The sequence below is a fragment of the Homalodisca vitripennis genome, unplaced genomic scaffold (assembly GCF_021130785.1).
Source record: "Homalodisca vitripennis isolate AUS2020 unplaced genomic scaffold, UT_GWSS_2.1 ScUCBcl_13330;HRSCAF=23516, whole genome shotgun sequence".
Taxonomy (NCBI): domain Eukaryota; kingdom Metazoa; phylum Arthropoda; class Insecta; order Hemiptera; family Cicadellidae; genus Homalodisca; species Homalodisca vitripennis.
In genome coordinates, this window is record NW_025789454.1 from 4,877 (window position 1) to 18,728 (window position 13,852).

The 13,852-nt window shown below is 43.4% G+C and overlaps 1 protein-coding gene across 1 annotated transcript in view; it reads right to left on the reverse strand.

Moving 5' to 3' along the window:
• Window positions 1–889: 889 nt before the first annotated feature.
• Window positions 890–13,852, reverse strand: part of LOC124375105 (vegetative cell wall protein gp1-like) — a 36,576-nt gene continuing 23,613 nt past the window's right edge. Inside the window, exons 2-4 of the mRNA XM_046833216.1 lie at window positions 4,274–4,627; window positions 2,822–3,676; window positions 890–1,649 (exon numbers count right to left, since the gene is read on the reverse strand). Of these exons, the coding sequence (XP_046689172.1) occupies window positions 890–1,649; window positions 2,822–3,676; window positions 4,274–4,627 (1,969 nt within the window). The remainder of the gene's footprint in view (window positions 1,650–2,821; window positions 3,677–4,273; window positions 4,628–13,852) is intronic.

A 13,852-nucleotide genomic window follows, 5' to 3' on the forward strand; every position in this document is an offset into this window, starting at 1 on the left:
AATATTAATATTTGAAAAGGATTGTATAGAGTGGTCCTGGGTTAATTAAAAAATGAAATTCTAAATGAAGCTTGTTTTCATCACATGTATGTTATTCGAATAAAATGACTATAAATTTGTGTAATGGAAGTTTTCATAAACTATTGGAGTAAATTAATTGATTATGCACTTGATTTGTAATAAAAATACCTTTTAACACTATTAACAAATATTTAATATTCATTTAAAAATTCATTAATATTTATAACGTGGCTTTATCGTGTGGTAGTGTGTTAATTCTGGCTGTTATGTATAATATTTAGAAAATCACTCAATTAGTTTAACTAGAGAGCAATTGTAAATACAATATATCTCGGCGTGTGAAGACAGAGATTAACACAATGCCCAATGCCGTGGTAAAAACCATCGCAGTGCTTCCGTTTAACAATATGGTTAGTTAACCCAATAATAATCTACTGATACTCGATTTCACATCGACTACCTTCAGGGCATATATACACGACGGATATCATGTACAGAAGTGTGTGTGTGTGTTTTTTCCTTCTCTCTATTAATGATTTTTTCACTATTTCTTAGTCGTTCTAAATATATGAACAGAATTTACCGAGAAAACATAATGATAGAGAAAAATAACCTTAATATTTAGAAAATTATTAAGTTTAAATTATAAAACAACTAGCTTTTTGAGTTTATATACATTTAAACAGATGATACATTTGTAGTGAAAAGTAAACTTGACTTTGGATTTGTATTTAATGTGCCCAAATTTTTTGGATTGGTCAAATGTTTGTTTGAGCGGGCTTTTGGTGTGGGGGGCGTGTTGGGGTTGAGGGAGAGGTGAGGAGATGGAAGGTGTGAGGGGGGGGAGGGGGGGGGGTGGAGGGGTGTGTTAGAGGGTTGAGCGGGGGGGCGGGGGGGGGGGCGGTGTGGGGGGGGTGGTGGTGGTTGTGATGACGATGTGGGGGTGTTGGAAGGATGAGAGGTTTGTATGAAGGGGTGGGTTGGGGGGGGGGGGGGGGGAGTGGGATGGGGCTGTGGGGTGGGGGTGGGCGGGGAAAGATGGGGGCGGGTGTAGGTGGGGTGGGGGTGCGAGGAGGGGGTGGGGAGAGTGAGATGCGAGTGTAGTGGGCGGGGTGGGTGGGTGGGGGCTGGGGGGTGTGGAGGTGTGGAGTCGGTGGTGGGGGGGAGTGGGGGAAGGGGTGGTGGGTCGTTGGAGGGAGGGGGAAGTTGGGGCGAGGGTTGGTGTGAGAAGGGGGGTGAGGGTAGGTGGGGGGTAGGGGGGTGGGGAGGTGTGTGGTGGGTGGGTTGGGGGGCGGGGGAAGTGGGGGTGGGGGGGGAGGGATGTGTGTGGTGTGTGGGGGGGGGGCGAGGGGTTGGTGTGCTGGTGGGAGGGTGAGTGGAGGGGGAGTGGGGGGGGGGGTGGTGGGAGTGGGGGGGGTGGTGGGGTGCGAGTGAGGAGGATGGGGGTGGTGAGGTGAGGGAGGGTATGGTTGGGGTGGGGTGGTGGGGTTGATCTAGTGTGGTGGGGGGGTGGGTGGTGGGTGGGCGTGCGGGGTGAGGGGGGGGGGAGGGGGGTGAGGGGGGGGGAGGAGGTGTTCGGGGGGGTGGGAGAGGGATGGTATTGGGGGTGGTGGGTAGGGGGGTAGTCCCTAATAAAAAATCAATAAAATCCTGGAGGGGAGTTGTTGGGTGGGGGTGGCGGCGGGGGGGGGGGGGGGGGTTTGGTGGGGGGGTGGTTGGGGTGTATGGGGTGGTGGGGTGGGAAGGGTGGTGGTTGGGGGAGGGTGGGGGGGGGGTGGGGGAGGGGGGGGTTGGAGTGGGGGGGTCGGAGGGTGGGGGGGGGGGAGGTATTGTGGATGGGGGAGGTTGTGGGGTAGTAGGAGTGGGGGATAGGGGGGGGGTGGAGGGTTTGTGCATTGGTAATGGTGGGGGGGGGTGGTGGTTGGGGGGGGGGTGAGGCGGTGGGGGGGGGGGGGGAGGGTGACTGAGAGGGGGAGAGGCGGGGGTGAGGGTAGGTGGGGGAGGGGTTGGGGTGATGGGGTGAGTGTTGGGTGGTGGTAGGGAGGGGGAGGGGGTGGGAGGGAGGGGGGGGTGGAGGGTCGTGTGGTGGGGCTGTGGTGGGTGGGAGGGTGGGGGGGTGGGGAGAGAGTTAGTGGAGGGTAGGGTAGGGTGGGGGGGCGTCGGGGGGGTGTGGGGGGGGGGGGGGGGGTCGAGGGGGAGGGTTGGGTGGGTTTGGGGTGGTTGGAGTGTAGGTGGGGGGGGGGTGGTGTGGTAGGAGGTGGTGTTGTGGTTGGTGGTGGGGGGTGTGCGGGGGGGGGAGGGGAGGCGCGGTGTGGGAGGGGTGGGGGTGAGGGGGGTGGTGGGGGGGGAAGGGGGAGCGTGGTGCGCTTCGGTGGTGGGGGGAGGGGGGTGCTGTGGGGGGTTGTTGGCTTGGGTGGTGGGGGAGGAGTGGGGCAGGGGTCGGTTACGCGGTGGTGGGGGGTGGGGGGTGTGGTGTCGGGGGGTGCAGATGTGGGTTGGTGGTGAGGGCTGGGGGGTGTTTGGGGGGTAGGTGAGGGGGGGGGTGGTGGGGGTGGGGGGGTGGGTTGGGGGGGTGGGGGGTGGGAGAGCGCTGGGGTGGGGGAGGAGGGTGGAGGGTGGTGGGGGTTAGGGGTTGTGGGGGGGGTTAAGGGGGTGAGTTGGGGGGGTGGGGGAGGTGCCGTGAGGGGGAGGAGGCGGGGGGGGGTTGAGTACGAGGGCGTTTGGGGGCGGGGGTGGGTAGGGGTAATAGATGCGTTGTAGGGGTGGTAGGTGGGTGGGGGGTTGATGGTGGGCCCGGTACCGGGGGTAGGTGGGTGACGGGAGGGGGGGGAGGGGGGTGGGGTCAAGAGTGGGAGATGGGGTAGGGGGGAGGATGGGGGGAGGGGTGGTCGGGGTGGGTGGGGTGGGTGGTTGGGGGGTAGGGGAGGGTGATGGGTGAGGGAGTTCGGGTGGAAGTGTGGGGAGTGTGGGGAGTGGGGGGGGGGGTTTGAGGGAGTGTGGGGGGAGTGTGGAGGGGGAGGGTGGGTTTGTGTCAGAGGGGGGCGGGGTGGGGGAGGTAGGGACGTAGGAGGGGGGAGGGGGGTGGGGGGGGGGAGTTGGTGTGGGTGGGGCGGGGGGGGTGGTGGTGAGTGGGGATGTGGGGGTTGGGGGGGGGGGGGATGGGAAGGGGGAGGTGAGTGGGTGGGGGGGTGTGGCGGGCGGGTGGGCGGGGATGGGGGGTGGGGGGGGTGGGAGGGGGGTAGAAGGAGGGTGGGTTAGGACAGCGAAGGGGGTGGGTGGGCTGGTGGGGTGGGGGGGTGTGGGAGGGGGGGGTGTCCCCCCCCCCCCGGGGGCAGTGGGCGACGGGGGGGGGGTGGGGGGAGGGGGGGGCGAGGTGGGGGGGTGGGGAGGTGGGGGCTGTGTGGAAGGGGGGTGTTGGGGGTTGACGGTGAAGGAGGGTGGGGGCGTGATAGGGATTGGGTTGGGGGGGGATCGGTGGCGGATAGGGGGGACGGGGGGTGGGGGGGGGGAGTGGAGGGAGGCGGCTGGGATGATGTGGGGAGGGGTGTGGATGGGGGTTGGGGGGCGGGGGTTGCGCGGTGGGGATGGGGGCTGGGGGAGAGGGGGGTTAGTGGAGGGCGTGGATAGTTGTGGGGGTGTGGGAGAGGGGGAGGTGCTGTGTGGGAGGTTGGGGGCTTAGAGGATGGGGGGTGGGGGGGTGTGGGGGGGTAGGTGTTGGGGGGGGGGTGTGGGGGGCGGGGGGGGGGGGGTGGCTGTTAGAGAGGGGGGAGGAGTTGTGGGTGTGTGAGTTGCGGTGGATGAAGTGAGTTGCGGGGGTGTGTGGGAATGTGGAGGTGTGGGGATGGGGCCTGGGTGCTGGGGGGAGAAGAGGGGTGGGGGGGGGTGTGGGGGGGGGGTGGGTGGGGGAGTTACTGGCGGTGTGGGGCCTGGAGGGGGGTGGGAGGTGGGAGTACGGGGTCCGGGCGGCGGTGGAGCGTGGTGGGGTGGGTGGTGTAGTGGTGGGGGGAGGGGGGGTGGTGAGCGGGGGGGGGTGGCGAGTGGGGGGTTAGGGGGGTGGGATTGGGGGGGGGGGCTAAGTGGGTGGTTGGTTGGTCAGCGTGGGGGGTGACGGATGGGGTGTGTCAGAGAACGTGAGGGGGGGGGTGGTCGGAGAGGGGGCGAGGGGTGGGAGTGGCGGTACGTTGGGTGTGTGGTGGTGAGGGGTTTAGAGTGGGAGGTGAAGGGGTAGTGAGGGGGGGGGGGGGGGGTTTGCGTGTAGGGTCTCGTGGTGGTGGCTGTAGTGTGTGAGGGGGGAGTGGGGGAGACGGGGGTCCGTGTGTCAAAGGGGGGTGGTGGTGTGGGGGGTGGGTGCTGTGAGGGGTTGGAAGGTGGGGGGGGGGGATTGGGGGTAGGTGGTAGGTGGGGGGGTGGCTGAGGTCGAGGCTGTGTGGTGGGGGTCGGGGGGCAGGTGTGACGGGGGTGGGATGGGGAGTGGGGTGGTGAGTTGGGGAGAGGCAGAGGGTCGGTTTGTTTGTTGGGGGTGGTGCGGGGGGGCGGGGGTTGTGGTGGGGGGGGGGTAGGGGAGGGTGTGGGAACGATGAGGTGTGTTGAGAGGGCAGGGGGTGCTCTGGGTGTGTGGAAGTTAGTGATATGTTTGTATTTTTTAGCTTTGTTTTTTATTTTTTGAGTATTTTGTTTTTCTCTAGCTTTTGTTGGTGTATGATTCTTGATATTGGCTCTTTCCACTTAATTTTTTTTTCTTTATTCTCTTTTCATGTTTTTGTTTTATTTGTTTTTTATGTATATTACGCTGGTTGATGTTTAATTTTAAATTATAAATAAACTAAGTATATCCAAATAATATATGCAAAAGATCCTTGTGTGGGATTGACATGTAATTGTTACCCCCTAAAACAGTTCAGATAGAAAATATTTCTCATTAATAGAAAAGGTTAGGAGATGTGGTTAAGCATCACCAGTACACTTATTATTTTTTCTATAGGTTCATAAAAAAACGGTTTATTATTTTAGTATTTTTTTATATGTGAATTCGCATTAAACTTGTGAAATCGACCGACATATTGAAAAAATAATTACATATCGAACTGGGCCAACCGAGATACTGTTTTATATATAAATGCAATAACCTCCCTAAAAGTTCGACTCAGTTAAATCTTATTCTATATAATGCTCGTTAATGGACTTAATTGTTAACAGGACAACTAGAACGTTTCATATCAGCCACATAAAAACCATTCCCAGTTATACGAACCATCTCTGCTCCCATATTACCGTTTGCTTTAAATGAGACATGAGAAGAATATCTACTCCGATAATCGCTGCAACTTCTGTTGTTTATTAGGCAGTCGTTACTACAGACACACTTGCATGCTGTTTGAAGCGAGATTACAGCCGCCTTTTGCACCTACCGCGGGACGTGCACCGGTCGTTTACTTCATAAACTGCAATCTAAACAACTTTTGTGTGATAAATAGCAGGTTTTAAAAGTGTTTAGAAAAAAGAAAGTGTAAAGGCAGGTCACGGGAGACTGACCACAGAAGTTGATTACTTGTTTATGCGGCCTGTGAATATAAAGTCTTGAGAATATAAAATATTACAATCGCTATAATTTGCCAAATTTTACATACCTCAAGAGTTTGACATAGAGAAATAATTGAAAACTAAAAATTTCAATATTATAAAAATTGATTTATAAAACCAATTGCAAAAGCATTTTATGATATACCAAATTTAGTACCTAAATTAGTCACTATAGTTATTCACACACACCGCCAGTAATCTTTTCATTAGTACGCGATTTAGATTACTGGGGGTTATCGGAAGAATATAGTATTCCGCAACCCTGTATCTCAATAAATATAATTGCATAATATAATTAAAAAACACTAAAGAACAATTTGTGTTTGAAATAAATGTGTTTTGTCTAAATAAACTCTCTCTAGAGAAATAATCTTATATTATCTTACTTAAAAATTTTACTCACACGAGAGGTACAAAGTGTAATTCCCCCAGAAACTAGATTCTGGTGATGGGAGTATTTATTCGTAGTATTTATACTCATATATTGAAAGCCTAATACCCTCTTTGGGGCAGTATTGTTCAATTCGTCCTACCACTTTTTTTGACCAATTACTTCATACGTAGAGCAATTAGCAGACACAACATTTAGTAGACATAACAATTAGTAAAACAAGACAAAGATTTCACATGTAAATTTAGTAAATACGGTAATTATTAGACGTGGCTGTTTGTAAATACAAATTATATATGAAAAAGTTATAATGTAACATATTTATTTGAATGGTGTCAATTATTATATGTTGAGAGTTTATTAAAAAATAGTTAGTGTGATAAAATAGCTTAGGTGCTATTTAAACAGAAATATTAATTTCAAAATTTTGAAGAGTGATAGTTTGGAAAGAATGCATTTAAGAAACATTCTTTGTCGTTTTTTCGATGTTTCAGATGTTTGAAACTTTTAGTTAAAAATACTATACTCTAAATATTAATCTACAACCAAACTATTCATTAACCATGTTCTTAACTATACATATCTTATGTACTATAAACATCTATTTAAATTTGTACATAGAGTTTATAATAATCCACTTGAATCCGACACCAATATTAGTAAACTTAAAGTCTCCCTACGCAAGCTGTAAAAAATAAACGAAGGATGAGGAAAGTCCTTTCTACGCATAAACTTAACATTTTTTTATAGCAGGAGAAACACGATCACATAAACAAGTCCACACGATATTGTCTTATTGTGTAGCTACCAGTGATATGTGGAACTGCTGAAATCTCAAAAACAGCATAGGAAGTGAGAGGTTGTGAACAAGGAGGTGGCTGTCCACACAGGTTCGTGTCATCTAAAGAGATATGTCTACTGAAGTGAACAGAGAATATATTCTTGTCTCCCGCGGGGAACACCCTACTGTCAAAACATGAACACATAAACAAGTCGCATGTTATTGTCTTATTGAGTAGCTACCAGTGATATGTGGAACTGCTGAAATCTGAAGACAGCATAGAAGTGAAAGGTTGTGAACAAGGAGATGGCTGTCCACAGAGGTTAGTGTCATCTAAAGAGATATGTCTACTGAAGTGAACAGAGAATATATTCTTGTCTCCCGCGGGGAACACCGCTCCGCTCCGCACCCTACTGTCAAAGCAGACAGAGTGAACTTTACAATTCTACTGATATTGAGAATTTTCTCTAGATGTTTGTATGCAACCTTAAGATAAGTTTATTTTTCTTCAACCATTTTACTGATTTAAAACGAAATCTTGGGTTATGGGTAGCAAATAAATAGATATAATGTTTGCACTTATATCGGGAATTAAAAAAGAATGCCGAACGAGTAAAATTTGAATCTCTGTAATGACTTTAACAGCCACGTTTTGGTATTAAATAAAATTGAAGAGGTCTATCAGATGCCCAAATAATAATTGAGCAAGTGTTGATTTTGCTAACTCTATCATTCAAATGAAAAAAGAAACATTCCTGTTTTGTTTTATTAACTGAGTATCATCGAAGCTTATCATTCGGAGGGCTGGAAACATATATCTGTTTGTTCATATATCTGTCCACTCGATATTTAGAAAAAAGAAAGGCCCAACACGCTTGAAATTTGGCATAAACATTCATTTTTATATAGGCAATACTAAGTTAGATGATGGTGCATGTCACCCTTTGAGGCTTGACTGAGCGTTACCTAACATTTCTAAATAGGTCTTTACGATGATGGTAAAGAGAAAACATCAGAATTAAAGAATTAGTGAAAAAGTTGAGTATAATCGTATGAAATTTTAACCCGTGATGTATTAAAACATCTAACATATTCGTATAGTAAAATAAAAAAAATATAAAGTGGCATGTCAATGTCCAATCGTGGAATTCAGCGGCATTGAAGCCTATCACTCAGTTTGACACATTTTCTTTTTATAGCGGGATGATCTCTGTCTGTATATCTGTCCTCAGGGCAGCTTGAGACAGCTTGAGAATTAAATGAGCTATAGGAGCGAAGCTTAGGTTTCAAGCGGTATGGTGTACTACTTCCTTGTTATATACTCCAATATACCTAAAATATCCCCTGATGAAAGAACAACAGGATTTCAGACATTTACCATCGTTATAGGTTATAACAGATAAAACGCAACGTTTCGAAGATTGGAATCTATTATCTTCGTCAGGTGGGCGAGGTATTAATACAAACAAAAATAAAGAAGAGAAAGAAGTAAAGAAGAATAAGAAAAGGGTTTAAACATACCCAAAAGCTGTTTGGAGTCCAGTCCAGGCGTTGTCACTGCACAGGATGCACATCCCGAGCACAAATCACAAGTACGAGGATCACAATCGCATATCACACTATCACAAAAAATATACATGCTGATGTAACTCCAATAGACAGAGTTTATTCAAAGAAATGTATTTGTTTTTTAAATTAAAACTTCTATACATACGATAAATGAAATAAATGAATCGTAATTGAAATCAGGAAATGACAACGGCTTGTAACCAAATAATTGGTTCATTAATTATAAAATTAGATTTATTATAGCATATCAGCTGTTTTATACTCATTACACTAATAATTCAATGATGATAATCATAAATAATTGAATCACAAACACAACGTAATTGAATTACATTAGTAATTCCTGTTCATAAGTCTGCATTATCTTTAAATTTATTTCACGAATTATTTTTCGTCACCTTAATGACTGATTTGGAATAAAACGATCTAACAGTACATTAATGTACGTAGTTGGAGTACTTAATTTTACCAATCCATCAAACGCAACTATTCAATCATGCTCGTATTTGGCGATAGCCACCAAGCCTCATGTGATCTCAACGAGTGGCCCCTAGAACCAACCTTATTAATCCTGAAAATCCTGCATGAATCAGGCACAAAGGACCTCTTTAGCACCACGTTCAACGAATGATCCTCACTTCATCTTAAGTGAAAAATATAGCCATCGAATGCGAGCTTTGTGTAAATGCCTATTATAGACGTTTAGTATGATAAAACAACTATATACAGTAGTTTGTAGTGTTAAAACTTCTTCCAAAGACGAGATTTGAAACGGGAAATATATTAACAAGTCGATAAAAATTAATTATGAACTTTACCAATGTGTTCCATTTATAAAAGTAACATATAATTGTTACATATTTGTTTACAAGTTGCTGATAGGGAATAGTACAGTGGTGGAAACACTTGCAGTTGAACAGCTTCTGTCTGTTTTTCGGTTTGTTTTATTTGAGTGTGTCAAATAAATATTTTAATATAAATCATCTGTAGAGAATCTAAATAAATAGATATATAGCCTTGAAGACCTTTAGTTTTAAAGCTGTTGTACAACACCACACACAAGTTAAAAACTGTGAGAGGAACTGAACTATATCAAAAAAGTGATATTCACATGCCGAGTAAAAGTTGAATTCAGCAAAGTTATGTTCTAAAATATGCAATAAGAGGCAATATCCATTGACAAAGAAGATTAGTATGGATTGATGGTACTTATGAGAGACCCAAGGCGTCCCTTTTCATCATTCGTAGTGATTATAGAGACAAAAGTATCAGTGACTCTCAGGAAATTTGAACAAAACATATTCAACCTATTATTACTTATCTACCCTGATCCCTTCAAACAGTAAGATGCTTGATGCACGCAATACGTCAATACATCACTAACACAATTATAATTTTGATGTTATTTGTCGTCTGGATTGTTTTAAACTAATGTTTTCCCGTTTAACTTGATGCGTCCAAAATATTTTAGTACTAGAAGTAGTCACTAACCTTTCGCGACAACAAAGGAAATGTGGTCCCAAGGGTAAAGTAGAAACAAACACACTCGATACATCAGTAAGTTATTTATATATTATTTAATATACATTCAAGTCACTTATAAAGAAAGGAATCATTAAATTTATTTAAAATTGTCCCTTACCATAATTAAACTTATGCTTCAAATATTGGATGTCTAATGACAAGAGTTTACAAGGAGCGTAAGAAACAAATTTGTATATAAAGTTGAACATTTATCAAGGAATTCAGAAATATATAGCTTAACCCAGTATACAAACACTAAAGGATAGTAAATCAACGCCAACAATAAAAAGTAGAACCGCGGTGCAAACTTTATCACCTTTAGAGTGGTAGCATTAAGAATGTGACCCTCTTTGGGTTAACGTTTCAGTTAATCCTGATAATCCATACCGCAAATAAAAAACGTGGTTTAACCACGTACTTACTGGGGTTGGCTGAACCGAAGGTCTGACCCTGTTACGGTTAACGTTTCAGTTAATACTGATAATCCATACCCCCATATGAAAAACGTGGTTCAACTACTTATTTCCAGAAATAGTGGGACCGAGAGTGTGACCAAGTTACGGTTTACGGTTCAGTTGATCCTGATAACCTCGAACCGCAAGAAAAAAAAAACGCGGTTTAACTACTTATTTACTAGAGTACTGGGACCGAGATGTGACCTGGTTACGGTTAACGGTTCAGTTTACTCTAAAACTCTGACAGGAAGAAGGATCGTGAAAAGGGATGGAGGATTTCCACTTACTGTAAGTATCTTCCTACTCTGTTTCTCCATTTACCAAATTGCATCTCTATTTTTGCTGGAAAGTGGAGGCGTTGGTCGTTTTCTAGACAGTTGTAATCACCGTTATTAAAATGCACAACCCATGGAACATTTGCATAAATATCTCTAGAGTTAAAAAAAAGTGCAAATTTCATTCAAAAATAATGAAATAAAATGAAACTTTAGAAATGACTTTATTAAAATAGGTTTTATTCATTTGTTGAGTGCCTTACAGTATGTCATAATTTAGCGGATGGTATCCATTGTGGATGTATTTCTTTAAGATTTTGTTTTCTAGTGCAGTGTGTTCTAATGATCAATTTCCGTACAGGCCCACAATATAATGAAGTATTCATTTTTTTACAAAACATTTATGATTTGTATAGTTTAATTTTATCTCATTACGTTAGGCAAAGAGGAATTAAACACATTTTATTTACGGTGAAAAAATCCACGTATAATATATAAAACATTAAAGGATCATACTGAAATTAAGGAACGCTATTAAAGGGACTGCGTATTAAAATTATTAGTCGATTCCTTAATACCATAAAATAGCCAACACACGGTTGGTTGCAAGTGGTAGATGAATGACTACTCGTATGATATGCTGCAACAAACTATAGGTAATGTAAGGCTAAATGCAATAATAGTAGAATTAGCTTAGCTGAAACATTGTCTCTTTTACATTGTATTCATAGTACATTCCAATAACATATTCATTTGGAATATTTTGTGCATTTGAATTTCCTGGTTATTTAGTTAGTAGTAGAAAAAATTAAGGTCAAGTACACTATAACAAAATCATATTTACTTAACTATTAAAGAAAGTAAAACGTACCTTTTTAAACACGCTAATTTCGTCATCATACTTAGGTACAAAATGTTTTAAATTTGTTAAATATAATCTAGTTTTTATTTTTAGGGAAGTATTTTAATTCGATTTTTATAGTCTAATTTTATGTCTCTTATGTTAGGCTACGTTTGTAGCATAAAATTATGTTTTAAATTATAATACTCGTAGTTTATTGCCCAGGAAAACCAATCTGATTTCTTTAGATTGTTGTGTTATAATAATACAATTCAGAAGATATAACTTTTTATTTTATCACTTTTTTTCCTACAATTTTCCTAAATTGAAATTTCGAGTTTTTCTTTGACTGTGATGAAGGCGAATAATTGAAATCTGTGTTTTAATATCACTGAACGGACAGTGGGAATTATACAATATATTATAGACAGTTGGTTAGTTAATATTAAATAAAGTTAAGGTAAAGTACATTATAACGAAATCACATTTACTTAAATGTTAAAGAAAGTGTAACGTACCTTTTTCAAATTCGCTTATTTCTTCATCCTACCTTCGCTTATTTATTTGAGTACGGTATGTTTCAAGACCGTTAAAAAGATTTCTAGTATAGCATTATGTTTAAAATTTGAATAGTTGTTGTTTATTACCCAGGAAACCATTGTTATTTCTTTACATTATTGTGTTATTAATACAATTTAGAAGGTATCATTTTTATTCTCATTTCCTTTTTCCTAACATTTTCAAAAACTAAAATTTTGAGTTTTATTTTGATTGCGATGAAGGCGAGCAATTGAAATCTGTGTTTGAGTATCACTGACTGACCGGAAAGTGGAAATTATAGAATAGATTCTAGAAAGGTAAATTGTTAAACAAGTGCAAAAGTAAATACAATTTTTGAAAGAGTGTATTTGTTCAGTATACATCTGATTTTATGTTGGATTATAGATCAATAAGCCGAGACAAGATGTTCTAGAGCTGAGCCGTTCCGAGCTCTCAGCAATTAGTAGCGATTAACACTCAGACATCACGCTGAAGAACAGGATAAAGACGCCTACAGCAAAGTCCGAGCAAACTCCACCAGCTCCGAGTTAACTAAGTCGATTAGTATTGGCTCAATGTCCCAAACTGGAGAGTATTTACACTAATTCACTATTAAGCGTTTGGCGACACATCTGAAACGTCAAACATTAAGTGTATCACCCATTAATATTCTGGACGTATTATCTGGGTGATTCCGAATTGATTTTAAAACTAATATTGATCACTGATAAAGGTTATAAAGATGGCTTTTTAAGTTTAGTTACAGAGGCGCGTATGTATACAATTTAACTGAATTTTACTAAAATCACATACAGGGTGTAAATGTAAAGTCCTGATACGTTTGGATATATTCCAAACGGATTTAGATATCAATGTACAGTACAACCTCCACCATACTTCTTAACTTACTTTTTTTTGTATTTTTTGAAGATGAAAAAATGTTACCCCTTTACAAAGTGGAGTAGCACGGGTAAATTAAAATTTGCAAATTGCAACCCCTATCTTGTGAACAGTCATTAAAGATCTATTAAATAGAAACACGGATAGTACTTTGAAAAACACACATCATGGTTATTGTGATTCCTAACTTCTGCGTGTCACAACACTCTGGTATGATTTGTATAGTGACCTAGATTGTAGTTATGTGTTAGGTTAGTTATCCACCTGAGAAAGAGATTAGATTGCAGATATCGAAACGCAGTGTTACTGATTTTTGTCTGACTGAATGATGGCAAAGAGAGGAAGAGGTTACTACTAGCTGTATTCTATCTGAGGGTGATAGATTTTTCAAAAGATAAAGGCTCTTATTTTTTTATTGAACTTTTTTACACAACCATGCCCGGTCATGCGCTGTTGGAATTTTCAGACTTCAGTGAGGTTGTTGTTCTCTTAGGATAAGAAGATTAGAAATTGCACTTAGGCCTGAGAACGTTTGCGCCTACTTCTGGAGTGACAGAATATTCTGGATGGGTAGGGCAAGGGCAGGGGCCGCCTCCTGGCAAGTTCCATGAGGAAGGACTTAGTGTATTAATCAAGTCATGCCTACTCAGAAGAAGGAGAAGCCAGCTTTTGTTAAATAAAATCAGGCAGGGAGCGGCAGGGACCTTGGCTAGCAACAGCCCTTAACACTTAGGGAGCCCCACCAACTCTAACACTTAATATCCTGCAGTAGATTAGACCTATCGATCTCTCCTTGGACCCCAGAATCTCGACATTTGCGGTTAGTGATATGCCGCTCCTGGACACCCATAAGGTTTCCCAAATTTAAGTGACACATCGGTTTTTGCTGTCCTTATTGTACGTTTAACTGGAAGGTATAAACCAGTTAGAAGTGACACCTGGGATTTTTCAGTGAAGTTTGAAGTGATGTTCAGA